Here is a 24,786-nt window from a genome sequence, read left to right on the forward strand (position 1 = left end):
AAGATTCTCTTTAGCTCCAACTTCTTAGAACATGTTGCTTCTCAGAAAAAGATGGTCTCTGCTGTAGAACAGAGGTAAAAAAAAAAAGAAAAAGAAAAAATCTGTGTGGTTAATTGCTTCCAGTTCTTGGAATAGTGGCTGTTAACCCCAGCAGAGACCACGTGAGCCCAGGCCAGAGTCTGAGGCAGCTGGCCATGGTGAAGGGTGAAGGGTGAAGGGTGGTTTTCTAGCCACGCAGGTCTCCTCTCTGATCTGGGCATCCATCACCAGAGGCAGCCAGTGATGATTTCCACAATTTTATGACCCCTGGCTGTTGTCCCAATAACAAATAGTCAGAAGCTACCCTCTTCCCTTCTGTAAAATTCCACTTCTTCACCCTGGCCTTTCTACCAAGAACTTTATAAAACAGTAGAAACAGGGCCTCATGCCTCACTGCTTTTCTGTATGATTAGCATATTTCTGACTGTGCCTCCTCTGATACCCCCTCCCCAATAAGAATCAGGGAGTACGCGGCAGGATAGAGACAGAAAGAAGGAAATGCTGGCTTTGCTTGGCCAAAAGGCCAAATGGACAAGTGACTGAAATCCCAGAAATTGTCATTGCTATATTGTCTGCAGCATCTAGAACAGTGTGGATATCTAGTTGACATGATAGATAGACTGGAACCATTTTCTGTGTTGTAGAATGGGGAGCTTGACTTGATCAGAAGAGTCGTGGGAAGAAGCAGGTCAAGTACGAATGGTAGGTGAGCCAGAACTGCTGGGCATAATGATGTGTGCAGACGCGGAGACACAGCACCCAGGTGAGGGGTGGAGTTCAGAATTCAAACCAGAGGGAATGCTTCCTCTCCTCCGTGGGGTCAAGGTAAAGGTGAGGCTCAGAACTGCCCTGAGGAAGTCAGAGCACATCTATCAAAAGTGGACTCAGAACAGTCCCCTGCCAATTCTGGGACCGGAACTACCTAATTAATCTCTGTCTTATATTTTAAAAGTCTTGGTTTGGGTAGGAAAGTATTGGTAGATTTTTCTCTAATTTTCAGAGCCAGGCCAGGTTTCATAGATGGGTGTGACCAGTGATTACTATATGGCTAGAGAACTAAGTGCTCCTGGATGTCTGGCCATTTGGAGAGCTCTACTCCAGCCACCTAGTGCCCACCACATACAATAAGCTTGGTTTAACACTGGGGGAAACACAAAGAAGTGTGAAATATAAACTATAGCTCTCACCACCCAAATGTAGTCTGGTTATGGAAATAAGTCCTAAATATGTAAATAAGCAGCACAAAAGGAAGTGATTTTATAAGGCAGAAACACGATTCGTGGTCAAATGGATGGTACATATGTTAAGTGCTATAAGAACAGAGAGCGGTAGTGACCACCATGGGTTGGGGTGGTCTGAAAATAGGAGGAATCTATCTGGCTGGTCTTTGGCTAAGCTGAGAGAAGCAGTGAATGCATGCAAGAATGTGAAGATAGGGAGAACAGGAGGCATTCTAGAAAGAGCGAGCAGACCAGCCTTGATAGTGTTGAGCATTCAGGAAGGTTTAAGTTGACACTGAAGTCAGTGAGATAGTTGGAATCAAAATATAAAAGTGTTGGTCCTCGTCTTTATCCCCTGGACAGCAAGGAGTCATTGAAAGTCATTTGGATAGAGGAGTAGAAGATGACATGCTCAGAGATTTTGTTGTTGTTGTTGTTGTTGTTGTTGTTCAGAAATGCTTTAGGAAGATAAATCTTAGAGTCAATCTTTTTTTTTTTTTTTTTTTTTAATTCTTACAGTCAATCTTATGGGGAGAAAGAGTGCTCAGGTAGATCAGATGTCTGTATTTGCTTTGGTGCTACCAAAAGCAATAAATACTTCCACTTTGGAAATGGCAGCAAGAACAGAAGTAAAGACTTAGGTGCAAGAGACGTTTTGAAGGAAGGGGAAATTAAGACTTGGTACCTTCTTGTCTGTGGAAGTAAAGACAAATCATCAAAGGTAATTGCACAGTTTGGAAATTAAGTGACCAGAAGAATATTTTATGAACAGAAATAGAGATATTAGGATGAAGGATGAGATGGGTAGGTGTTTAGGAAAAGTTCAGCTTTGGAAGATCATGTTTCATGTTGTAGCAGGAATAGATATGACTGGAATATAGGAGAGGGAGCTCAGCCTGTGATAAACATGTGGGCGCTGTCTGCATCGAAATGACAGTTTAAAATGTTTGAATGGATGATATCTTCCAGAGAGAGTCAAAATGTTGGACATTTTAGCATTTTAAAGGAGGAAGAAGAAGAGGAGCCACTCACTATACAATATGCAATTAGATATTAGGAGGAGAAGGTTACAGATTCACATAAGTCCAGATAAGAGCATCAAGAAGGAAGTTGTGGTCAGCAGCATCAGATGTTGCAGAGAAGTTAAGGAGCATAGGGGCTGAAAAAGAGTCATTGGTTGGGCAATTAGGAAGTCATTTAACTTTAAGAACACAGGCCTGTCCTGCACGCATGTGCTGGGGGAGATGGAATAAGAGGCAAGCATCGAGAGAAGGGAGCATGCACCACTGATGTACAGGTAAGAAGGACAGGGGAGGGGCCAGCATGCAGCATTAATCTCTCCCCTTCCAAGCTGGCAGTCTGTGTGTCCACACATGGGAAGGAGAGAAGGAAAAGATTAAGCTATTGATTCATTTAGTCAACCTTTGTTCAGTGCCTGCTAAGGACTTGGGACCAATTAACAGCAGAAATTGAAAACTGCTGAGAAAGAACAGGGGAGGAAGCAGAGTTCAAGTGAAAGTGGGAGAATATGGATTGTGAGACTAGGGGGCATTTTTAGTGTTGGAAAGGAGAGACATGTCTTCCCGAGGGACTGGAGACAAGGAAAGGATGGAGGATGGATGTAGACAAGGAATGTTCCGAAGTCAAAGAGAATCAAGTTGGAAGTGAGGCTGACCTTAGGTCTCTGGGCAGATGGAAGGTGGGTCCTCTACTGAGAATCGCAGACCAGTGGGGCGGGAGGCGGGGCAGAAAGGAAGATATGGAACAGCCTCTCTAGGTAATGCTAGGGGCCAGGACCAGCTCCGACGGTGCAGGACAGAATGCCCACTCTTCTGTGCTTCTGTAGGAGGTGTTGATGGTGTTTATGGACAACCACTTAGAAGATGGGCAGTATTTGTTTCTACTTTTACCTTTAAGAACTTATCCTTCTTCACCACTATATTATTTTTCTTTAATACATTTCCTATGAATTCTTATTTTTTTCTGATATCACCATAATTGAAAGTTGTACAGCTATTCCAGAATAATGGTCTTAAAAGATTTCTGAGGTTATCCAGATTGTGGATATATTAGTTTGAAATCATAGTATTTTGTAGATAAATTTATTGATATATGAATTTAGCAGGAAAAGTAAGTAAATAGAACCCATGAATCATGCTACCACGATTGTGGTAGACTGCCAGGACATCTTATTCTGCCCAAATGAAGATGCCCAACCAACTGTCAATCCATGCAGTACCGCAAAATTCATTTAAGTTGACCAAGATGCCAGGTGGTTACTATGTCTCATCCAGAAGAGCCACAATGGGGCCTGGGTGGGGACATGTTTCCTGAAAGCAGTGAATCTGACTGTTAGGGTCTGTGGACAGGATGAGCAGGGGCCAGGTGCAGGATGGTTACCTGGGTCACTTGATGTAATCTTCAGCTTTACTAGTATGCAACGTGGTGAGAGTGGAGAAAGAGGTAAGTATGTGTCTGTCACAAATAATATTTGTAAGAAATAAATGGCGAACTAAGTCCTGATATCCTAATTCTGTATCTGCATCTTGACTGTGGGTCAAGATGTGTCTCCTAGTGGTGGCAGCTGGAAGACTGGACCCACTTGATCCCTCAAACTGGGTCCCAGGGTGTGCTTCCAGGTGGCCTAGATTCACGTTTCCAAGCTGGTTTGGAAGTGGGAGGACTCAAGCCAGAACCCAGATGACTCTATTGAGTTCACTCATGCAAGGGAGACTCAAATATTTGCTTTCCTTTTCCTTCTTATAGGTATGGCCTCACATGTGCAAGTTTTCTCCCCTCACACCCTTCAATCAAGTGCCTTCTGTAGTGTGAAGAAACTGAAAGTGGAGCCGAGTTCCACCTGGGACATGACTGGGTACGGCTCCCACAGCAAAGTGTATAACCAGAGCAAGAACATCCCGCCTTCTCAGCCAGCCACCACGACCGTCAGCACCTCCTTGCCGATCCCAAACCCAAGCCTACCTTACGAGCAGACCATCATCTTCCCAGGAAGCACCGGGCACATAGTCGTAACATCAGCAAGTAGCACTTCTGTCACGGGGCAAGTCCTCGGCGGACCACACAACCTAATGCGTCGAAGCACTGTGAGCCTTCTTGACACCTACCAAAAATGTGGACTCAAGCGCAAGAGTGAGGAGATTGAGAACACAAGCAGCGTGCAGATCATCGAAGAGCATCCACCCATGATTCAGAATAATGCCAGCGGGGCCACTGTAGCCACTGCCACCACGTCCACTGCCACCTCCAAAAACAGTGGCTCCAACAGTGAAGGAGATTATCAGCTGGTGCAGCATGAAGTGCTGTGCTCCATGACCAACACCTACGAGGTCTTAGAGTTCCTGGGCCGAGGGACGTTTGGGCAAGTGGTCAAATGCTGGAAACGGGGCACCAATGAAATTGTGGCCATCAAGATTCTGAAGAACCACCCATCTTATGCCCGACAGGGTCAGATCGAAGTGAGCATCCTGGCCCGGCTGAGCACGGAGAGCGCCGACGACTACAACTTTGTGCGGGCCTACGAGTGCTTCCAGCACAAGAACCACACGTGCTTGGTCTTTGAGATGTTGGAGCAGAACCTCTATGACTTTCTGAAGCAGAACAAGTTTAGCCCCTTGCCCCTCAAGTACATTCGCCCGGTCCTCCAGCAGGTGGCCACAGCCCTGATGAAACTCAAAAGCCTAGGTCTTATCCATGCTGACCTCAAGCCAGAGAACATCATGCTGGTGGATCCATCCCGGCAGCCATACAGAGTCAAGGTCATCGACTTCGGTTCAGCCAGTCACGTGTCCAAGGCTGTGTGCTCCACCTACCTGCAGTCCCGATACTACAGGTAAGACCGTCAGCACCGAGACAGGCGCAGAAAGCCCAGTGGCACTCAGAGTATGCAGTGGCAGTCACTGTGAGGGAGACAAAAGTATCTTCCAGCAGTTGCTGCCCTCACGTGACCTTAATGTGGTTGGGAAATTAGGACATGTGCACACTGAAATGAGAATGAGAAGCCGTCTAAGCCAAGTAGGCCAGGGAGCCAAGGAAGACGCTTGGTCCCGATGTTCAGAGTTGAAAAGGACCCCAGGGAGTGAGTAAAGAGCAGAGCAGAGGAGTAGTCCTCATGGATGGGGAGGGCCCAGGCAGCTGGAGGACAGAGCAGGACATGCCATTCAAAGGCACACTGGTAGCGGTGTGCCAGACTCATGCAGCGGGCAAGCAGCCTGGCCAGGTCAGAGGATTTTTGAGTATTGAGAGACGTGATTGAAAAGACAGGTTGGGACCAGGTCTTGAGGGGTCTCAAATGCCAAACTAAGGAATTGCAGCTGTATCTCTAATCCTTGAACAAGCCTTGGAAACTCTGAACATAAAGGGGTAACAGGTTGAAATGTGAAAGTGATGTTTCACATAGAAAGGTGGCTGGAGGGAGGGGAGAGTGTAGTCGAGGGACTGGTCGGCCCCTCCTGTAGCAAGGTAACCTCAGGCACTACCTCCAGATGCTGGAAGCTTTATAGTACCCCTTTTTATTATTATAACAAAAAATCTGAGGCTGGCTACTATTGTTTAAAAAAAATAGATTTATTTAGCTTATAGTTTTAAAGGTGCAAGGGCATAGTGCTGGCATCAGCGTGACTCTGGTTAAGGCATTGTGGCAAATGCATCACGATGGCGGGAATCATGTGGGAGAGAGACCGCGTGGCTAGACTGAAAGCTGGAGAGAGGTTCAGGGTCAGAGTCAGGATTTTACAACAACTTGTTCTCAAGAGAACTACCCCAGAGGTCCCTAACCTTAATTCCTTCCAAGTGACCTTCCACTAGGCCCTACCTCCTAAAGGTCCACTGCTTCCCGTCATTGCCACACAGAGGACCAAGTTTCCAGCACACGAATCCTAGGGAGATGAACCATTCATAGCCCAATGGGAACACACACATTCAGACATCCAAGCACAGATTTCACTTCTAGCATGGGCCAGGCACAGTGCTGTACAGGATGTGGACGAGGCCCCCGCCATTCCCGAGTGTCCAGCATGCTGCTTCCCTGTCTTGGCTGCACATCAGTCACCTGAGGAGCTTTTAAAGACAACCTAGCTTGGCCTCAGTCCCCACCAACTGAATCCACACCTCTGGGGTGGGGCCTGGCATGAGGGCTTTTCCCCAGCTTTTCTGGACCCCAGGGTGCATCAGGGCTGAGAACAGGACAGCGCCTGGTGGGACAGACATAGAGCGCTGCTTGCTTTGGAGTAGGGAAACCCAGGGCTGAACCTGACCCGTCAGCTCACTGGGCACTGCGACTTTGACAGCTGCTTACTTTCTGTGCATCTTCATTTTCTGACCCATAAACGGGGGTCCTTTCACCATCCCCATGGGCTTCTTGGTGCCATTGCATAGTGAACAGCCTGGTGCTGCAGGTGATGGCCAGTCTATGGGAAGTGACCAGTGAAGAGTTGGTGGAGGTTTCTGGAAAGCAAGGGTCAGGTTTGTGGAGCAGTGAGGAGCTGCACTTGAAATAACATTGAATATAAGTTGGGTGTGGTGGAGCACACCTGTAATCCCAGCAATGGAGAGGCTGAGGCAGGAGGATCACAAGTTCAAAGGCAGCCTCAAGGTCCTAAGCAACTCAGTGAGACCCTGTCTCAAAATAAAAAATAAAAATGGCTGGGGATGTGGCTCTGTGGTTAAGCACCCCTGGTTTCAATCAAAAAAGAAAGAAAAAAAGGAAAAGAAAGGAAAGAAATAACATTGAACAGTCCCAGAGATGGGAATTGGAGAGGAGGTAGGGCTGAGCCACACCTAAGAGGCTGATGTGTGGGCTCTAACATCAGAGTCCCAGGGCTTGTGGCTGCCTGAGGCCTTCTGCTCTTACCCAGCAGTGGGTGTGCTTTCTCCATACCTCCTTCAAGGCCCCAGAGGGAAGGTGGGGCTGTGTGACACAGCTGACCTAACCCAGTTCTAGGGCTGGCCACCTGCTGCCCCTCCGTGTGGTCTCCCTGGTTCACTGACCGGCTTCTTCCTCTGGGCCCAGCCTGGCTGCCCACAGCACTGCGGCACGTCTCCTCGCCCTGCTCCCTGTGCCCACCTCGCCCCTCAGCCTGCTGCCGTGTCCCTCCCGCTGGCTCCTCTCATTCTGATCCTGACTCAAGAAAGGCTGGGGTCTCGAGGCTTCTCCGCCTGGCTGCTCCAAATCACCTGCCCCCCAACCCCCACCACCGCCGCCCCCTCAGGAGGGATTCCCCAAGTCACGGCTGCTCTCATCTGGACCCCTCAGTCCATCCTTCTCCAGCCATTGCTTTCTCGTGAATTTACACATGAAGCTCCCCCATGTCAGGATACGCCTCCATGGGCCTCTGCATGCTCACGAGGGACAGTCTCCTGCCAGCTCCATCTCCCCTGCACTCTGTTCCCAGTGCCAACTGGGTGCGGAGGGGAAAGTGCACCCAGTGCTGGAGCCACCCCGGAAGGTGGGGCCTGGGGAGCAGGCAGAACCGTGGGCCCCTCCTTGTGGCTGCAGGAGGGGCGACAGAGAAGAAGGAGGTGGTCTGGCTATGCTGGAGGGTCAGCTACCAGGCGCAGATGGCACGTATTCTCTCTGGAGAGTGCCCGCCCAGCTCTTATTTGAAAGCCAGCTCTGTGTGGTCCTGGGTCACCAGCCCGCCTGAGGAGTGACTGGTGCTGGGGCTAGCTCTCCTTGCAACAAACAGGAGGCTGCCGTTGTCACTTTATATTTAGGCTTGCAAATTCAGCACATCGAGGGCTATTTCTTCCCAGGTCTTGGCCTGAATTTAGGGTGAACTGTAGCCAAGTCAGGGGCCGCTTGGGGTTTTATTATTTAGTTAACCTGTGTTGCTATTAGTGGACAGAAGCCAGCTTCACTAAAGTTGGCTAAAAATTGAACATGCAACTTATAAAAGACTTTTGGAACTATATTTCACAGGCAGTGCATCCTTGGAGCAAAACTTGATGAATCAAGGCATCTGGATTTGGGGTTCTTAAGACTTTTCCTACTCACTTCCTTATCTCCCCCCCATGCCCCCCAACACACACACACTTGTGATTCACCTTGAAGGCCCATTCGTGATGTTTTACTCTCATCTCAGGAAGTCCGGGGGTGGCAGTACAAAGTTGCCGTGAGAACTGTGGGGAGGTCTGAATCCTCTTCCAGGACCTCTGATGTCCCCTCACCAGCCTCTGGCTGAATGGGCCTTTTCACAGCACCCCTGGTGGGGAGTGAAGGCTGGTTTGCTGGCAGGACTGGGCCACTTGTCCCTGCAGGATGGGCACAGTCCCTCCAGCCTCTGCACCATTGCCCTTCCTTTGAGTGACATAGCACACCCCTGTTTAGCTTTAATCTGGGCAGGACAGCCTCTTCCTTCACATGGTCATCGTGGCCTTGAGATCCTCCCTGTGGGTCAAGGGCATAGTCAAGGTGAAAGGCAGCCCATCTTTTCTGCCTGAAATGATATTTCATTTCCAAATTGGACACAATGCTCCGTTTCTCCCCCCAGGCCTCGTCTGAGCCCTAGAGTAGTTTGCTGCCACATGGATCGATAGGAGCTTTTGAGGACAGTCTTTAGCTCTTTGTCCCTGCTTGTCCTGGCTATGTGGGACAGTCAGCTCTAGGCCACATCTGTCAGGTTGGTCTTCCTGATTGCTGTGCCCCTTACTGGGGGAGAATGAGCAAGGAACACTCTTGCTGAAGCCCCGCCTGAGAAGGAAGAAGCTCCCAGGCGCATCCTGAGAGAACACCTGCACATCTGAGCTGCCCAGGACAGGAGCGTCGTCCCATGCCACTGTGGTCTCCTGGCAGGGCTTGTCAGATTGACCTTTGTCCTGCAAGGCCCCATTCCCCTAGTTGTCCCCTGTATCTGAGTTGGGGATGCTTCACTTTTAAAGAGCTGAACACTTACCTGCCACTTTGCCACTTCAAATGGGACGTATTAAGCGTCTCATCACGCCATCCCTACCTGCTAACACAGACACGTCTGAGGCAGAGGTGCCCGTCCTGAGAGCCACCTGTTTCCCCAGCTGCTAGGTCCTTGCTGTTGCCTCCTGAGGCCAGCCTGACCTCCTGCTCTTCAGGAAACACGATGCTTTTTCAGGTTTTTCGCCTGAGGCAGGGTTATCCCCTCACAGCTTTCACCTTGAAGGCCCATTTGTGATTAACTGTCAACTGTGCTGGTTCTCAAGCTTTATTGTCACCTGGAGAGCTTGGTAAGAACATGTGTCTGCCAGAAGTCTGTCTCAGAGCTAGCTACGGCACCCTCCTCCAGGGTAGATCCCGCCCCCCACAAAGTTTCCAGACTCCACTCCAGAGAATGGCCTCTGGGAACTGGAGAGGAGCCGCTGCAGGGCCCTTCAGACCCTGAGAAGAGCTGCTCCAGGGGAGAAGGGATTTCCTGGGAGGGGAGTCACCTTTCAGGGTTAGCACCCAAAGGAATGAGAGCAGGTGATGCTGTTGACCTGCTCACCTGGGCGACCCTGCCACTTCCCTATTTAACCCTCCACCCTTGCCAGCCAGTTAATCTGTGGCTTTTTGTTGTTATTTTTATTTTGGGAAAGCAATGAGTTGGTGCTGGGACATTTCCACTCTCTGCGTGACTAGTAAGCTAAACCAAGACCAAATATTAGACTCAGAAGGAAAAAAATCACAAAAAACTATGCCGTTGAGGCAAAGGATAATTAATGACTAAAATGTTAGAGTTTTGTTTCTGTTCTGAGCTATTCAGAATATTTTTGAGACACTGAAAATTATTATTGGTTCCCAAAAAATGGGCATAAAAATTAGGACATAAAAAATGGCCAGTGATCTTGTTGTCAAGATAGTTTGACCTTTTTCTTCGGGTTCTTATGGGTGCAGAGATGGTCTTCTAGTTGATCCTGTGGTGGTTTTAGGTCAGGGTGGAGACTAATGATGACGCGGTTCAGTTTGTCGGACAGTCACTGGGTGACTTCAAGCGTCTGCAGGAGGTACCCCGAGTTTAAGGAAGGCGAGGCCTCACCCCCGATCTTGAGGAGTTAGCGGTCTCTTTGAGGAGATGGAAAACATAAACAAATCACCCAGAATACTGATGCTCTAAGACTCCAAGTGTCTGGTCACTCAACAGATCTTGTTGCTTTCCTGTTTTGCACCGGACTAGGGGAACAGTAATGAGCAGAGCCAGTTCAAGAAATTCAAAGCTAATGAGAGACTTGGCCAGATGGGTTCACAGGAAGGTGTCCCAGAGTGACAGCTCTGGCGGGAGATGGGGCCAAGGCGGCAGGAGTTTGGGGGCCATGGAGACTAGAATGGAAGGGAAAGAGGGGAGAAGTGATGAGGAGGGGAGGGCGGGTGAAGGCCCCTGTTGGAAAGCTGTGGTTGGGTGAGTGGTCCCACAGTGCAGAGCTAAAGTCACACATGGGGGGGTTGGGTTTACTCAAAGTGGCCATGACAGGGAGCCAATGTAAATTGTGGAACAAAGGGTACCCTGATGAAGCTAATGATGAGTAATCTGTTGGAATGGCAAAACAAACATACAAGACCCAGGATGGGAGAGAATTGTAATTATTCAGGAATAAAGGAAAGGCCCTGGATTGTGAGGGGGAACCCCCCACCCCAGGCCCCAATAGTCTGGATGTGGACACTTTTAGTACAAAACTTTTCTAATACTTTGATTGTAGAACCAACTTACAGGGAGTAGCTTTTGCTTGTTTTTCTCTTTTGTGACATGACTTTGTTCTCTAAGACACAGTTCTGAAGCTCTGGCTAACCAGGACCTGGTTTCAAACCCACCACTGCTATATAGTAACAGAATCTGGAAGGAGAGCTGAGACCTTAGCTCAAGCTGGGCACAGTGGCACACACCTGTGATCCCAGCAACTCAGGAGGCTGAGGCAGGAGGATTGAAAGTTTGAGGTCAGCCTGGGCAACTGTCTCAAAATTTTTAAGAAAGGCTAGGGATGTAGCTCAGTGATAGAGCACCACCTGGGTTCCATCCCCAGAACCACAAAATAAATAAATAAATAAATATTAAAAATAAAATCTTAACTCCTGTCCCAGCGCATCCCAGCCAATGTCCTGCTGAGTCATGATCACTAGAATGTCAGCTGTGAGCCGACCACACTCTGCCATCTGTATCCCATTGTGACCGAGGCCTCTGTTCACCAGGTGGTCAGCCAGAGCTATTGGTGCAGGCTGTGGCCAGGGAGCAGTTTTCTCTCCTGCCTGTTGACCTTGGTCTCATTAGCACACTGGGAACCTTCCTTGATCTCTCTGCTAACAGAGAATAGAGCATATTACAAAATGTCATACTCTGGGCTGAAAATATAAGTCACTCCAGTAAGGGGCATAGCTTTATGAAGCCACAAACAGAAGTCCTTTCAAAGGTGGCATAGCTTGTGCAGATCACAACATAAAAAGTGACCAACTAGAAGTGGGTTTGATTGAAAAGAGGAACTCTGGCAGCAGCTTCAATTGCATCTCAAGCATCCATTTGTTAACATTAATTTGTCTCTGTTACAAATAGAAACAAAAGCAGGTACCATTCACCCTTAACGATAGTAAGTGAAAAACACTTACCCACTGACCACCTCATGGCCAGGTATACTATGTGACCACTTTCAGGGTTGCAGTGTCTCTTCTGTGGAGAAGTGATGGGTGAGTTATCTGGGCTGATAGGTTATCTTCAAATTTCCCTTAATTGTCTCTGGGACCTTCAGCTGTACAGTGAAATATTTAGAAACTAAAATTTTCTTTTAATAATTATGTGTTCATAATTATCTAATAATTATTAACAAGTATGAAATAGTTAAAGTGGGAAACTCTGTGCGTATTTGAGTAGATCTCTGACCAGGTGATGCAGCCCCTACGCATACACACATACGCACACACACTCAGGGGACACAGCTGAAGGCCACGCAAGACATGCAGAAGTAGGTGTGCTTGTGAGAAACTTGGTGACAGAGAAGCTGACACTTTACTCTCCATATAGAGGTGGATGCGCATTGGCACCCACCTTATGGAGGCAGATTGAGAACACAAGCACATGCATACATGCAAGACACACACGCGCAAGACACACACGCAGAAGATCAAAGACAGCAAACTGCCACACCCCTGCTCGGGTCACATGAACTACTCCCAAGAGTTCCTGCAGACCGAGGGTCCAGGCAAAGAGGCAGTGTCAGCAGCTGGGAAACCTGCCCCAGCTCTCTGCCTTGCTCAGGCTGCCAAAATATGTCTCCAAACCTGAAGACAGCAGGTCCAGAACCACTTGGGCTCAAGATGTAAACCAGTCATTTTCAAAGTAGGCTCCAAGGACCCTCCCTCCCCAGAATCATCTGGGAAACTTGTTAGAAATGGAGAATCCTGTACTGCCAAACAGACAGATGGGCAGGTGCTCCAGGGGGTGGAGCAGACATGGACCTCTCTAGAGCATCCGCGAGCGCATGTACGTGCTCTCTCTCTCTCTCTCTCTCTCTCTCTCTCTCTCTCTCTCTCTCTCTCTCCCTCTTTCTGTCTTGCAGTGCTTTGGATAAAACCCAGGGCCTAAAAGATGCTAGGCAAGCAATCTGCCATTGACCTACATCCTCCATCCTAACCAAATTCTTTTCTTTTTAAAACCACTTTCTTGAGATTGATATACAGAACATGGTTCACATTCAATATTTACAACTTGTCAAGTTTGAAGGTAAGTCTGTACCGCTGAAGCTACCACAGTCTACGCCATAAACATGCCCATTACCATCCAAGTTTCCTCCCACCCTGCTTATGATCATTACTGCTGTTATTGTCGTCATTGTCGTCGTCATCCTCCTCCTCTGAGAATCGTGTCGGTGGATGGCTAGGGCTGTACAGTCTGAGGTCACAGCGAGTGTGCTGTGTTCCTCATCAAGGTGGGATGGGTCTATTCGCAGGTGGCAACCTGGCCTTGAGCTGCTGATCTTTCATCTGCGTGTTGATGACCCCTCCAGATGCCCATTTGTTAGGTGACCTGTGGTCAAACCCCTTAGGCCCCAATGGTGGTGACAATGGAGATACAAAAATAGTTGGTGAGCATGCTGGGAGAGTCACGTGGGCTGGCAAACTGGCAAGGGCAGAGTGATTCAGAAGAGGCTGTCTGAGTTGGGTGGCAATGAGAAAGCAGATGCTCAGAGACAGTCATGTATGGGACTTTTGCATAATTTACACTAGACCAGGCACCTGCTGCTAAGCAGCTCCCAAACTTGTCTGTAGCCACAGCTGGTTTGGGGCTACAATTCTCATTTGTGTGTTGCACAAGTAATTTTTTGAATTCCAAAGATGTGCTAGATACTTTGTTTTGTGCTGAGGTTTCAAGACATGATAGGAGTGTCCTCAGCTATGCAGGATCTGCCCCAGCCCATAAATGGAATGCGCTGTCCCAGAGTAGCCAGGGCTGGCTGTGCCAGGTTTCCCTGCCCTGGTGAGCAAGCAGAGCATGCGTCACCCTTGAATCCCTTTGTCCGTTCTTCCTGGCTTTTGGGCCACTGTGTGCTCCAAGTCCTCGGTGCCCTTCCCCCGGGGCAGGTCTCTGCAGAATAGCCAGTGCAGATCAGGTCACCCAGGTCGCCCGTCCCTCCCTCGCCAGGCTCTGAGCCACCACTGCTGGCAGGTGCGAGGGTAGCCTGGAGTGCCCCCTCTCCTCTGTGCCCCAACGGCTGCCAGCTCCTGTGGGGTCTTACGGAGGTCAACTGAGGCAAGTGAGCCTGCAGCCAGTGCTGGCCGGGGATGGGGCTCTTGGTCCTCATCTGGGCAGGTGGAGATGGTGAGGTTATGGAGTAGTGGTATTAGTTTGGATTTCCCCAGAGTCTGGGAAGGTCTTGGGTGCAACAGCCTATTTGGGAGATGATGCCAGGAAGCAGGAGAGAAGGATAGGAGAGTGTCAGTGAAGAGAGCAATGCCATTATTGGGGCCTCTGTCACCCCTCTAGGAGCCAGCAGAGGCCTCTTGGAGCTGGGCTTGGGAAGGGCAGGAGGCTGGAGCTGTGGCGCAGGGTCAAGGGTTGCCCTCGAGGGATGTAACTCACCTTTTCCTTTATTTGGCTGAGTTTATGTGAAGACTGAGTGCCCTTGAGCAGGGCCAGGACAGCTCTGAGTCAGGAGAGCCACGCCAGGTGTGAGCTCAGGACTGACGCCATCGTACCTCCGAGCCCGAGGGAGAGTACCCACCCCAGCGCGGGCTTCAGCCGTGCACCTGGGCATCACTGTCCTGCCCACAGGCACACGTGTGGCCTTGTAAGTGGAAAGTGGATAAAGGGGAAAGGCCTTTGCAGGCGAATTTAAGAACTGTAGGATAAGAATTCAGAGTCGGGCTCTGCATTTTGTTTTGTGGGGAGCTGGGATCTGAGGTAAGAGAATGACTCTTGCCTCCTGTCCCCTGTCCCCTTTAGCTGACCAGCTGCCTGCCAGCACGGGTGAGGCTGGGCTCCGAGACGGAACACTGAGGGGCCCTGGGCATCAGAGAAGCAGCAGAGGCAGAGGGCAGTCGCTCTCCCTAGCTGTTCCCTCTGTCCGTGCCTAATGGACGTCATAGCTGCGGTCCCCACGAGTCCCTGGCAGAAAGAGCAGAGGCCGGACGAGCCCATGGCTTGACGTGCTTCACAGCTCACCTGGCACTGCCACACCACTTGTCACCCCCAGACGGGTCCTTTCGCTCTTAACTACATTTTGAGTCTGCGGCATCCCAAGCCCTCGACAGAGGGGCACAAGCCGCGCCCCAGGGAGAACACACACCGCCTAAAGCATGTGTTTCTAGGCGTCTCTCCACCCGTGAGATTTCACTTTAAAACCTGGCGACAACTGACTCAGCTCCTAGCAGACAGTTCCCTGCAGTCACCCGTACCTGTCTTGTCCCATGGCACCTACAAAGAAAATTAGAAGTGACCACCCAACACTGCGCTTGGCCTGACGTCTCCCCGAGGGAGTGGCAGGTGGCTGCAGGTGGCCGCAGGCGGCCGCAGGCTCTGGCCCCACGGCCTCTTGTCTGCTGTTCTGGCTCCGAGGCTTTGTGGACTGCTCGGTGCCCCGTGCCTGTCTTCACACCGAAGAGCTGAAGGAGCAGAGAGAGCACGAAGCTCGGCATGAACCGCCAGCTGCCACTGTTGGTGTTGCGTTCAGTGCTTCTGCTGTTGTCATTGTTGATACTTTTGTTGTCGTCACCCTGTGCCTCAGCCAGACCGGGGACTGAACTCCAGGTCTGCCACTTCATAGCTTGGTTACTAGACCAGTTACCCGAGGCTCGTTGTTGACTTGAGAGGAGAAACTAAGAGTAGTTCTTGGGGTTATCATAGGGCTGAATGAGACAACTGCACAGTGTGTCCCCCTCTGCCATGCCTGACGCCCAGCAGCGCCATGTGGCAGGACACAGTCTTCCCGGGTCACAGCCTCTATGGACTCCGGCGTCCCGGGACCCAGTCTGATATCATCCTGAGCCTTTTCCAAGCCCGGCCCCTCACCATCCCTGAGCTTTCTGGGGCTGTGCGTCGTGTCCCCTTTGTCTTGGTGGACACCTGAGGCCCAGTGCTGTAGGCCTCAGGAGCACCCCGGACAGGAGCCTGCATGTCAGCAGCCCGTGTGGGTAGTGGGTTTCCTCCTGGTGTGGGGAAGGGGTGAAGTCCAGTGCGATGAGGAACAGGATAGAGGGGTGAGCTGGGAGGGTGGCATGGGAGGAAGTGGGCACACCATCCTGACTTGAGGGTATGGCCACATCGCCATGCTGCTGCTGTGGTGCACCTGCAGGAACGCTGGACGTCCCACAGCCTGGGAGCAGACCCAGTGGCCAGGGGACAGTGGTGGAAGCCTGTTAACACTAGACTTCACTTGACACTGGAACTTCCTGCACTGCTGACATCCCAAGGGTCAGATCTGAGACCAGAGTGATGCCAAAACCCTGCCCAGTGAGCCCCCTGGAGGCTGTGGGCGTGTGTGCTGGTGTGTTGGTGCATTGGCACGTGGGGTGTGCGTGTGTGCTGGTGCGTTGGCACGTGTCGTGTGTGTTGGCTTTTGAGGTGTGCACATATTGATGTGTATGTCTCTTGTAACAGCAGGTAGCCAGGTCCATGGCGTGTCTGCGTCTGCGTGTCCTGAGGAAGTCTCCAGAGGCAGCCTTGTTTGGGTAGAGCTGGCCACGAACATAAAGTTCTGCAGCTGAAACTTGAGGTGCAAATTGTTGGTACTACTCCTTGGTCACCCACTGACCTCCAGTGCAGGATTTCCAGACCTCTTCTTTTTATAAACTAGGACTTATATCGGCAAACAAAGACAGCAAGTGTGAACCCCCAGAATATAAATAATCTGGCTCCCAGAGAGTTGGAGGACACTTGCACTGGTGAGAGCCAGCCGTCCTCCCTGAGTGGCCATAGGGATATTTTTAAAATTTAAATTTAAAATTGATTTACCCCTAAAGACCTCTAAGGAAACTGTTGATAATTTTAAACCGCGAGCCTCGTTCTCTTCCTGTGTGTGCTGTGCTGTGCTGTGCTGTGCTGGGTAAGAGGTAGCTCACTCATCCTGTCACCGGATGGTCAGGAGGAGACAGCAATCATTTCTGGAAATGGCTGGACAGGGGACCCATGAAAACAACTCTGGGAACAAACAGCTGCCAGTGGCGGAAGCCTGATAGCCCGAGCTTCTTCACGTGCTGACTGTGTGTGGGTCGCAGGCTCGTCCTCTCACGGTGAAGGACGGTGGCCCCGGGAGGCAGCACAGTGAAGGACTCACTGCGGAAACGCCAGGACTCTGGGGTCCAGAAGCAGACCCCGCGAGGGTGGCATCTGTCCAGGCTGCCTCACTGCACTACAGTCCACCCTTGTTTCTTCACACTGCCGTGACGGGCCTGCCCACCCACGTGTGTGACGAGGTCATTTTCCCTTCGATGGCTTTCCACAACCTAGCTTTTCCCACGGCAGCTTGTCCATCAGGGGATTTTCATACTTGCTACAAGAAGCAGCCAGTTCTGCAGGGAAGGGCTTTTGTCCCCGCAGCAGAGAAAGCATCTGCTCCCGTCTTGGGTGTGGGGGTGGACTTGTCCATGCTCTCAGTGCCAGGCTTGGAGAGTGACCCCCGCAGCTCCGACTGGGCCGTGCACCCCAGTGCCTGGCTATGGCTGCAGCCACAGTGGGCACAAGGCCAGGCTCCTCCCTTTCCTTCCCCACTGAGGGGGCTTCCACTTGTCTCCTTGGGAGACACAAGAGGGTCAGCAGTGCACAGCTGTCATCCCACTATGTCCTCTGTAGCCCACATTGGCCAGTTGAAGATGCTGGCCTCCCGTGACACTCCTGAAAGTGAGTGCTCCCTGTGTTTGCCATGTGGAGCCAGCTCCTGGCCACACCGCCTTGCTGACAGAGCCAGTCCCACAGCAGCCTGATGCTCTTGGGCAGCCCACATTGGTCAGAGCAGCGCGGGGGTCAACCTCCCCTGCTCCCGCTTCCCTTCCTCTCCCAGAGCGTGGCCTGAAGCTTGCTCTGTGGCTCTCTGTCATCTGTCCTAGCTCCCTACCTGGGATGGGGAGGCCCGCAGGTCAGCCCCTCCTTGCCCCACATGCCTCCATACACTGCACGCTCCCTGACGTAGGATGCCCTCCTGCCCTCACCACCCAGGCCCGTCCAGCCCTGCCCTACTCTGTGCATGACACTCGAGTGCCAAATTCTCCACAGCCAGAAGAGCCTTCTCCCTCCTCTCCACATTTGGCATTTCATGGTATTTGCTTCACTAATCATTCAGCCATCCGTTTGATCCCCAAAGTCACTGTTGCATGTCCTGGGCCAGTTTCTGCCCTTGGACCTTGAGAGGGAACCAAGGTTGAGCGTCTCCACCAACTGTACAGAGAGTGTAAGCAACTCATCTGGGGAAGGGGTGGAGATGGAGAGCTGGGTCCTGGCTGTGACTTGGGATGGGTCTCCACCTCCCCAACACCAGGCCTCTGTAGCTTACTGGTTGAGAGAGGTGGCATTCCCCATGAGGCTCCCAGAGCTGCAAAGACCTGTGGTTAGAAGCACTGCGTTTAGCCTCTCTGCCCTCCACGTCTTGCCCAAAGTGAAGACTCCAAATCTCTTCCTCTTGACCATGGCCGCTCTGCTCCTGGCTTTTCCTTTTTCTTCTCCTCTACCTCTTTGTGTTCCCAAGGGTCTCCCAAGCTAACCCAGGGGGACACCTCAGCAGCAGATGTGCCAGTGAGACGCAGACTCCAGGGAACACAGCAGGGAGAAATCTCAGCTTCCAGAAGGTTGGGGGTTAAATGCTTTACTGTCACATGTCAGGGCTGCCCTGCAAAGAATGTCCCCCCGGTGTCTCTCCATCTGGGGTCGGTGTCTCTCAATCTGGGGTCATGCAGATCCAAATTAGGTTGCTGCAGCTTGACAGAAACAGTTGACAGAGCAGGCGGGGAGCCTGGGTCTCCTTTGTCCCCGCCTCTTCCCTCTCCATCCCTTGTCCTGACCCGGGGTTCTGCTGCGTTCCTTGCTATGTCTTACTTGGCAGGTGATTTGGAACACCTACTATGTGCACCACTCTGCCCCAGGGGGCACAGAGAAGGCTGTGCCGGGCTGGGGGTGTCCTGCGGCCTCAGCCACAGCATCTCTCCTGAGCACACCCCATTCACCAGGAGCTTCAGGACCACGCAGACCCCAGAAAGGGCCTGAGTCAGCCTCTCTCGCTCTACCGTGGAACTAGGGGAATTGAGGAGAAGAAAGGCCATTTACAGGTGGACAGACAGAGGTGGGAGGTTAACTGGAATAAAGTTCAAGTGCACACTGGGAGCAGCCAGTCTCAAAACCAGGAGCAGAGCCAGGCCTGTGGCTGAGGCGTGGCTCACATCTTCTGAGTGTTTCCAGGAACAGGACTCCATTACCATCACACTAACTTTGAGGGCAATGCTTGCAGCCTTATTGTCCCCTCTGCCCAGGGCACAGCACAGGGACCTGGGCCGCCCACATGCTAGGGACCAAGTCAGGAGCACAGCCTCCATATGCAACTCTGTCCAGACAGTTCCCGCTGCTGAAGAAGGCAGGGTCTTGGGAATGCTGGGCCATTGGGTGCAGAGCAGGGCAACCCCCAGCCCTCAAGAACGACCTTGACTCCCACAGCCCCAGGATGCATTTAAGGAGCCTCCTCCCCCCTCCCCTGCCCCGCCCAACCGCCTGTCCCCTAGAGAATGCCACTCAGGATTTGTCTTCTTGATATGTTGGGAAGCACAGACTTCCTCTGCAAGGGTGTTGTGGGATCTGAGCGTTATTGTTCAGTTCTGTCTCTGACCACAATGAGGTCGTTGGTGCCACTGGACAGAGCAGCACCTCCACCCGCCAGGCCCCCAAATTCACTAGCCATTGTCAGAGGCTGAGGCAGGCTGCAGCACAGCGAGCCCTGGGTGCCTTCTCCACACATTGGTGCCTGCTGCGTGCACCCCAGAGCGGCTGCTTGTCAGCCTGGTATCAGCAGCCCCCTAAGAGTGTCCACAGGATGGGTGCAAGTGACTGCCAGAACAGGCAGAGAGCTGTCGTGCTGTGCTCCTGCTCTGTGTACCGTACTGTGTCGTTCAGTGACAGGAGAGTCAGAGGGCCCATCCTAGCTCAGAATCCTGCTTCCCCACCTTCTGAAGGCAGGTGAGCCCAAGAGGCTCCTGCTGATCTGTTCTTTGGTGGATCTTCCTCTGGACAAAATTTAACTTGTTGCCCTGTCTGAGGCTGCAGGAGGACGGCACATGTGGCCCAAGTGTTGTCATGGCCCCCAGGTGCTAAAGAAGAAGCAGGGAAGGACTTGTACATATTCATGTAACCCTCTTTCATCTAGCAAGCAAGACTCACCACGCTTAAATACTTTCAATTTTCCCTGCACAGCAGGAGAATTGCTGGGTTTGTCTTGCGACCAAAATTGAACGTTTCAGAGGAAACATGACCATGTTACCTTTTCAGCTGGTAGGAGAGTGGTTCTTAGGCAGAAAGACATGCTCCCCGCGGGTCCTGGGAAATGAGATACTGCCCTGTGCTGGCAGGAGATGGAGGGTCCTGCTTCTGGGTGTCTCCCTCTCCAGACCGCTGCTTTGTGCATGAAGAGCGTCAGCAGGGCCCTGAAGAAGGCAGCCATCGGGATCATGGTGACCCTCTGCGTGGGTCATGGTGTCCTGTTTGAGGTGCCCACTCTCCCAGGCCCTGCTCGGGTTTCAGTTCTCTTTCTTCAGCCACTCCACCCTCCATGTGTCTCTCCCTCCTCTGCTAGAAATTCTTGCTGCATTTAAAACCTGAGTTGGATACCTCCTCACATTTGATAGAACTTGCAAACAGTCTGTTTGACAATTGTCTTGGGCATTGGTCCTGGGCAGCCAGCTAGACTAAATGTCCCAGGTATCTGTTCCATTCTGGTGATTATCATATTTTCTGTACTTGATGAGGGGCAGGGGTGGAGATTAGAGATTTCACACGGCCTGTTAAAGAAAAAGTCTCAAATAAGTCCCCTAAGGCTTTCCTGAGTTGCCAAGGTTAGCATTAATGAAAATCATTTCAGGAATTGTCTTTTTTCAAAAATTGTATTTAAAATAACTTAAAAAACTTTTTTTTTCTTAGTTGTAGGTGGACAAAATACCTATGTTTTATTTATTTATGTGGTGCAGAGGATCAAACCCAATGCCTCACACTTGCTAGGGAAGCACTCTACCATTGAGCTACAACCCCAGCCCCTTGAAATAACCTTTTAAGGAAGACTATATATTGCTGGTGGGAATGTAAAATGGCACAGCCACTAGAAAACAGTCTGGCAGTTTTTTTTGAAAAAGTTAAACAGAATTACCATATGATCTCCCAAATTCCCTTCCTTAGTATATACCTCAAAGAACTGAACCCAGATATTCAGATCCTTGAAAATATACATTGATAGCAACACTGTTTACAATACCCCAAAGCTGGAAGCAACCAGATGTCCACCTGTGGATAATTGTGTAAACAAATTGTGGCAGGTCCATGCAATGGAATATTATTTTTCCAAAAAAAAGGAATGATGTGCTGATGTATGTCACAACGTGGATATACCTCCAAAACATCCCGCTTAGTGCAGGAGGCCAGACACAAAAGGTGTCATGTGGTTTGACACTGTGTATGAAGTGTCCAGAATAGCTGAAACCAGAGACAGAGCACACTGGTGGTTGCCAGGGTCTCAGGGGAGGGGTGAGTGGAGAGAGACTTCCTAGCGGGTATGGGGTTTTACTTCCAAGGGATGTAAGTGCTTGTGACTAGATACAGGTGGTGGTTGCCCAATATTATGACTGTCCTAAATGTCCTGAGCTGTCCATCCTCAAAGGGCTAATTTTGTGGCATGTGGTTTTCACCTCATTAAATTATTCTTTAAACAGAAAAAGAAAAAAGTAATTTTTCGGGCTGAGAAGTTGAAATGGGATAAGATTATACCAGGAACGGAGATTTAAGTGCTTTGGAGTTTATTTGAACATGGGACCTAGAATTACTGAAATGCCAGTCGGAATGTGAGTATCTTAGGGCTGATTTTAAACCTTACAAAACACATTTTCAAAGACAATCTATCCCTTTCCTGGCACTGGGCTGAACGCTAAGGTGAGTTTTTTGGTTTCCCTTGACTCCAGGAGCAAAGGCAGCTCTTCCCCTGGCGCTCTCCACCCCCTGGGCAAAGGCTGGCATTGCCCTGAGGCAGAGGCCCAGCCAGTTAGGGATTCCCAGAGCCAGGCCACCGCCTCTGATGTCATACTCACTATCTTGGCAGGACAGGGGGTATGATATTCTAGTGTCCCTAAAGTACACATATGGTTGGTTTTAGAGTTGGCAAGTCTAAAATAAAATTCCACTTCTGCCACTTACTTAACCTTCCTGCACCTTGGCCTCCGATCCCCGCACCAGGGATAATCACGCGTCTTGGGAAAGTCTGGGGATTAGGCCTGGGCCCTGCCAGTGTTGCCTGCCCGTGCCGACTCCTGGGAGAAGTGAGCGCTCCTCTCAGTCTATGTTGGATCTTCCCATTTCCCTTCCACCCTCCTTTCACTGTGTCCCTTTGTTCTGCCCTTTAGAGGATGTGCAAAGGACCTGGGTTCTATTTGTTTTTTGCATCAACTATTTTCCGTAAACAAAAAAGACTGTTTTTCTCTTCCCAGGCCTGCATGCCACACTGTAATCGTATTTCATCCTCACAGGCCTGCGTATGAAAAGGAAGTACCCCCAGTAGCACTCCTGTACTCTCAGCAAGCCGGCCAAGGCCAGCACTGTCCAGGGCTGTCTGGGAGCCTCCTTTTGCCTTGCTGTCCCTCAGACCATTTGGCCAAAATGGTCTGAAGATGTCTTCTGCTCCCCAAAGCCCCCAAATGTGTCTTGCTCTTTCCCAGATCCTGAGTTGTTAGCTCTTTTCTTTCCCCATCATCTAGGAGGCATTTTTTGGACACATTATAAACAAGGCCATGAGCCACGATGTATTGGAATGAGGCGCTCCCTCTGGGAGCGTCCAGGAGGGAAAATGAGAAATCGCTGTGATCAGAGCTGAGCTGGGCTGAGTGGAACGCAATTTCATTAAACCATGTTGTTGTGGCCATTTGATTCCCCAGACATACCTCTTCCATAATTTGGGGTAATTTGTCTAAAACATTGTTGGCAGGGTGCGTTTTGTGGCTGTCTGTAAACCTCCCCGCCCTGTGTTCTCCTCTCGGTGGACGTTCCTTCTCCTGAAAGATTGGTTTTGTCAAACGTCCGTCCTGTCATTCCATAGAACATCCTTTATTTGTTCTGATTCCCAGCTTTCCCCTGGCCTCTGGAGAGCCTTTGCAGCACCTTAGGCTTGCAGCATTGTGTTCCGAGTGGTGAGTTCAGATGTACCTTCCCGTGGCGCACGGGCCAGGTGCCCGGCATGCTCAGCCCACTGCACCGTGGGGGCTCCAGGAGGCAGCTTGGTGAGCCCCCTGCAAGGCTGGCCGCTAGCTGGTGATGAAAGGTGGCTGGGGCAGTTTTACTTAGGCCTTCCCTCCACTGAACTGCCCACTGGGACGGTCACTTTGATGGCGAGGACTATGGCTCCTGAGGCCCGGGCTGCAAATAGTCTCCCCATCTAATGATAGAACACATATGGCTGCTGGCGGTGGGAGACAGTATGAATATTAATAAACTATATTTCACTTTTATTACTTTTTCATTAGGTTTTCATGGAGATGGTGTTTGTGAGTGAAGTCCATGCACTGAGCTATTGATGGGCGTTTTGTTTTCTTGACAAAATGGCAAACCTCACAGTCAGAGGCAAGGGCATGATTAGGAGCAGCTCGCAGGAGAAATGCTGATGAGCGCCGGCAGGCCATATAAAACGGGTCGCCTGGGAGCTTACATTTTCATTGCTGTCTGAGGCAGACACATACCGTGGTCTCAGCAGTTTTATAGGATGTTCCCTGTGTGACGGTTCCTTTCTTACGTTAGCATCAGGGTGCGACGGTTAGGCTGCCCCGCTGGTGGCTCCCGCACTCCCATCCAGGGTTGCGGTGGCGCCTGGCCCTCCTCTCCACTCCTCCTCACTCCAGCTCCCTTCCTCCTCATTCCCCTGCTCACCCCGCATCTTTCCACCAAACCAAACAGACACTCCTGTCCCTTCTGTCACATGATGTTGTCCATCTCTATTTTTGTGTGACCACAGACACTACTAGGCATACAGGAATGATAGGGCCACCGCCAAGTGGTAGACTTGTTCAAATCACTGTGCCCTGCCATGGGGCAAGGACACTTTGAAACCCAAGTAGACCAGCATGGAATTGCTAGATAGTTCCAGGACCAGGGTGATGCTGGACTGGGGCAGAAAGGACCCTCAGCGTGGGAGTGCCCTGTACCTCTGTCCTGCCTTCAGAGAAGACACCCTGTTGGGGCTCTGAGCCCCTTTTGCTGGGATGCATCATGATGAGTCTGTGTCATCTTTGTGGGTAGTGGGAGGTGTCCCTCCCTGTGCTGGGCGACAGAACCTCTCTCTCACACTGCACACTTGGTGTCTCGTGGAGCACATGAGGACATGCATGTATGTCTCTGGCACAGCAGAGAAAGACATTGTGTGAGAGTTGTGGGGACTGGGAGTGGGGTGGGGTGGGGTTTGGTTATGTCTGTTTCACGAAGATCAAATGAATTTTTGCAATCTCTAAATGTGCCTATTTCAGCCAGGTCAAATGAGAAACCGTAAGTACTGAGTAATGTAGCCCTCACAGACGTAAACATTCACGACTCTATTGATAAAAGTATTTTTCTGCTTTTTCAGGTCCAGGATTTTTCTAAGTTTTGAATTGATTATTTCAAGAAAAGATGGCATTCGTTATGCACACAGAAGTATCTTGTTTTAGAGTTGGATGATCACTCCTTTTGTGTATTCAATTTGCAGCAAGCCTTTCTTGAGTGCCTACTGTGTATGGAATACTGTCCTTTTGTTCTCTGGTCAATGGTGTACTTACATGTGCTTACATGAGTCACACACTGTTTGAGAACAAATATATTCCATGTGGACACATTTTCCAAGTGACTGAAACATATCTGTTTTCATTTTTCTGGATAGAAATTTTCTTTGG

At 50.6% G+C, this 24,786-nt stretch overlaps 1 protein-coding gene across 2 annotated transcripts in view; it reads left to right on the plus strand.

Annotated features, from left to right (window-relative positions):
* Hipk2 (homeodomain interacting protein kinase 2) overlaps positions 1–24,786 on the plus strand; it is a 190,443-nt gene that overhangs the window by 52,099 nt on the left and 113,558 nt on the right. For both annotated transcript variants that reach the window (XM_076832715.2, XM_076832724.2), the window contains exon 2: positions 4,026–5,109. In XM_076832715.2, coding sequence (XP_076688830.2) covers positions 4,026–5,109 — 1,084 coding nt within the window. The remainder of the gene's footprint in view (positions 1–4,025; positions 5,110–24,786) is intronic.

Source organism: Callospermophilus lateralis, chromosome 1, assembly GCF_048772815.1.
Source record: "Callospermophilus lateralis isolate mCalLat2 chromosome 1, mCalLat2.hap1, whole genome shotgun sequence".
In the NCBI taxonomy this organism is placed as follows: Eukaryota; Metazoa; Chordata; class Mammalia; order Rodentia; family Sciuridae; genus Callospermophilus; species Callospermophilus lateralis.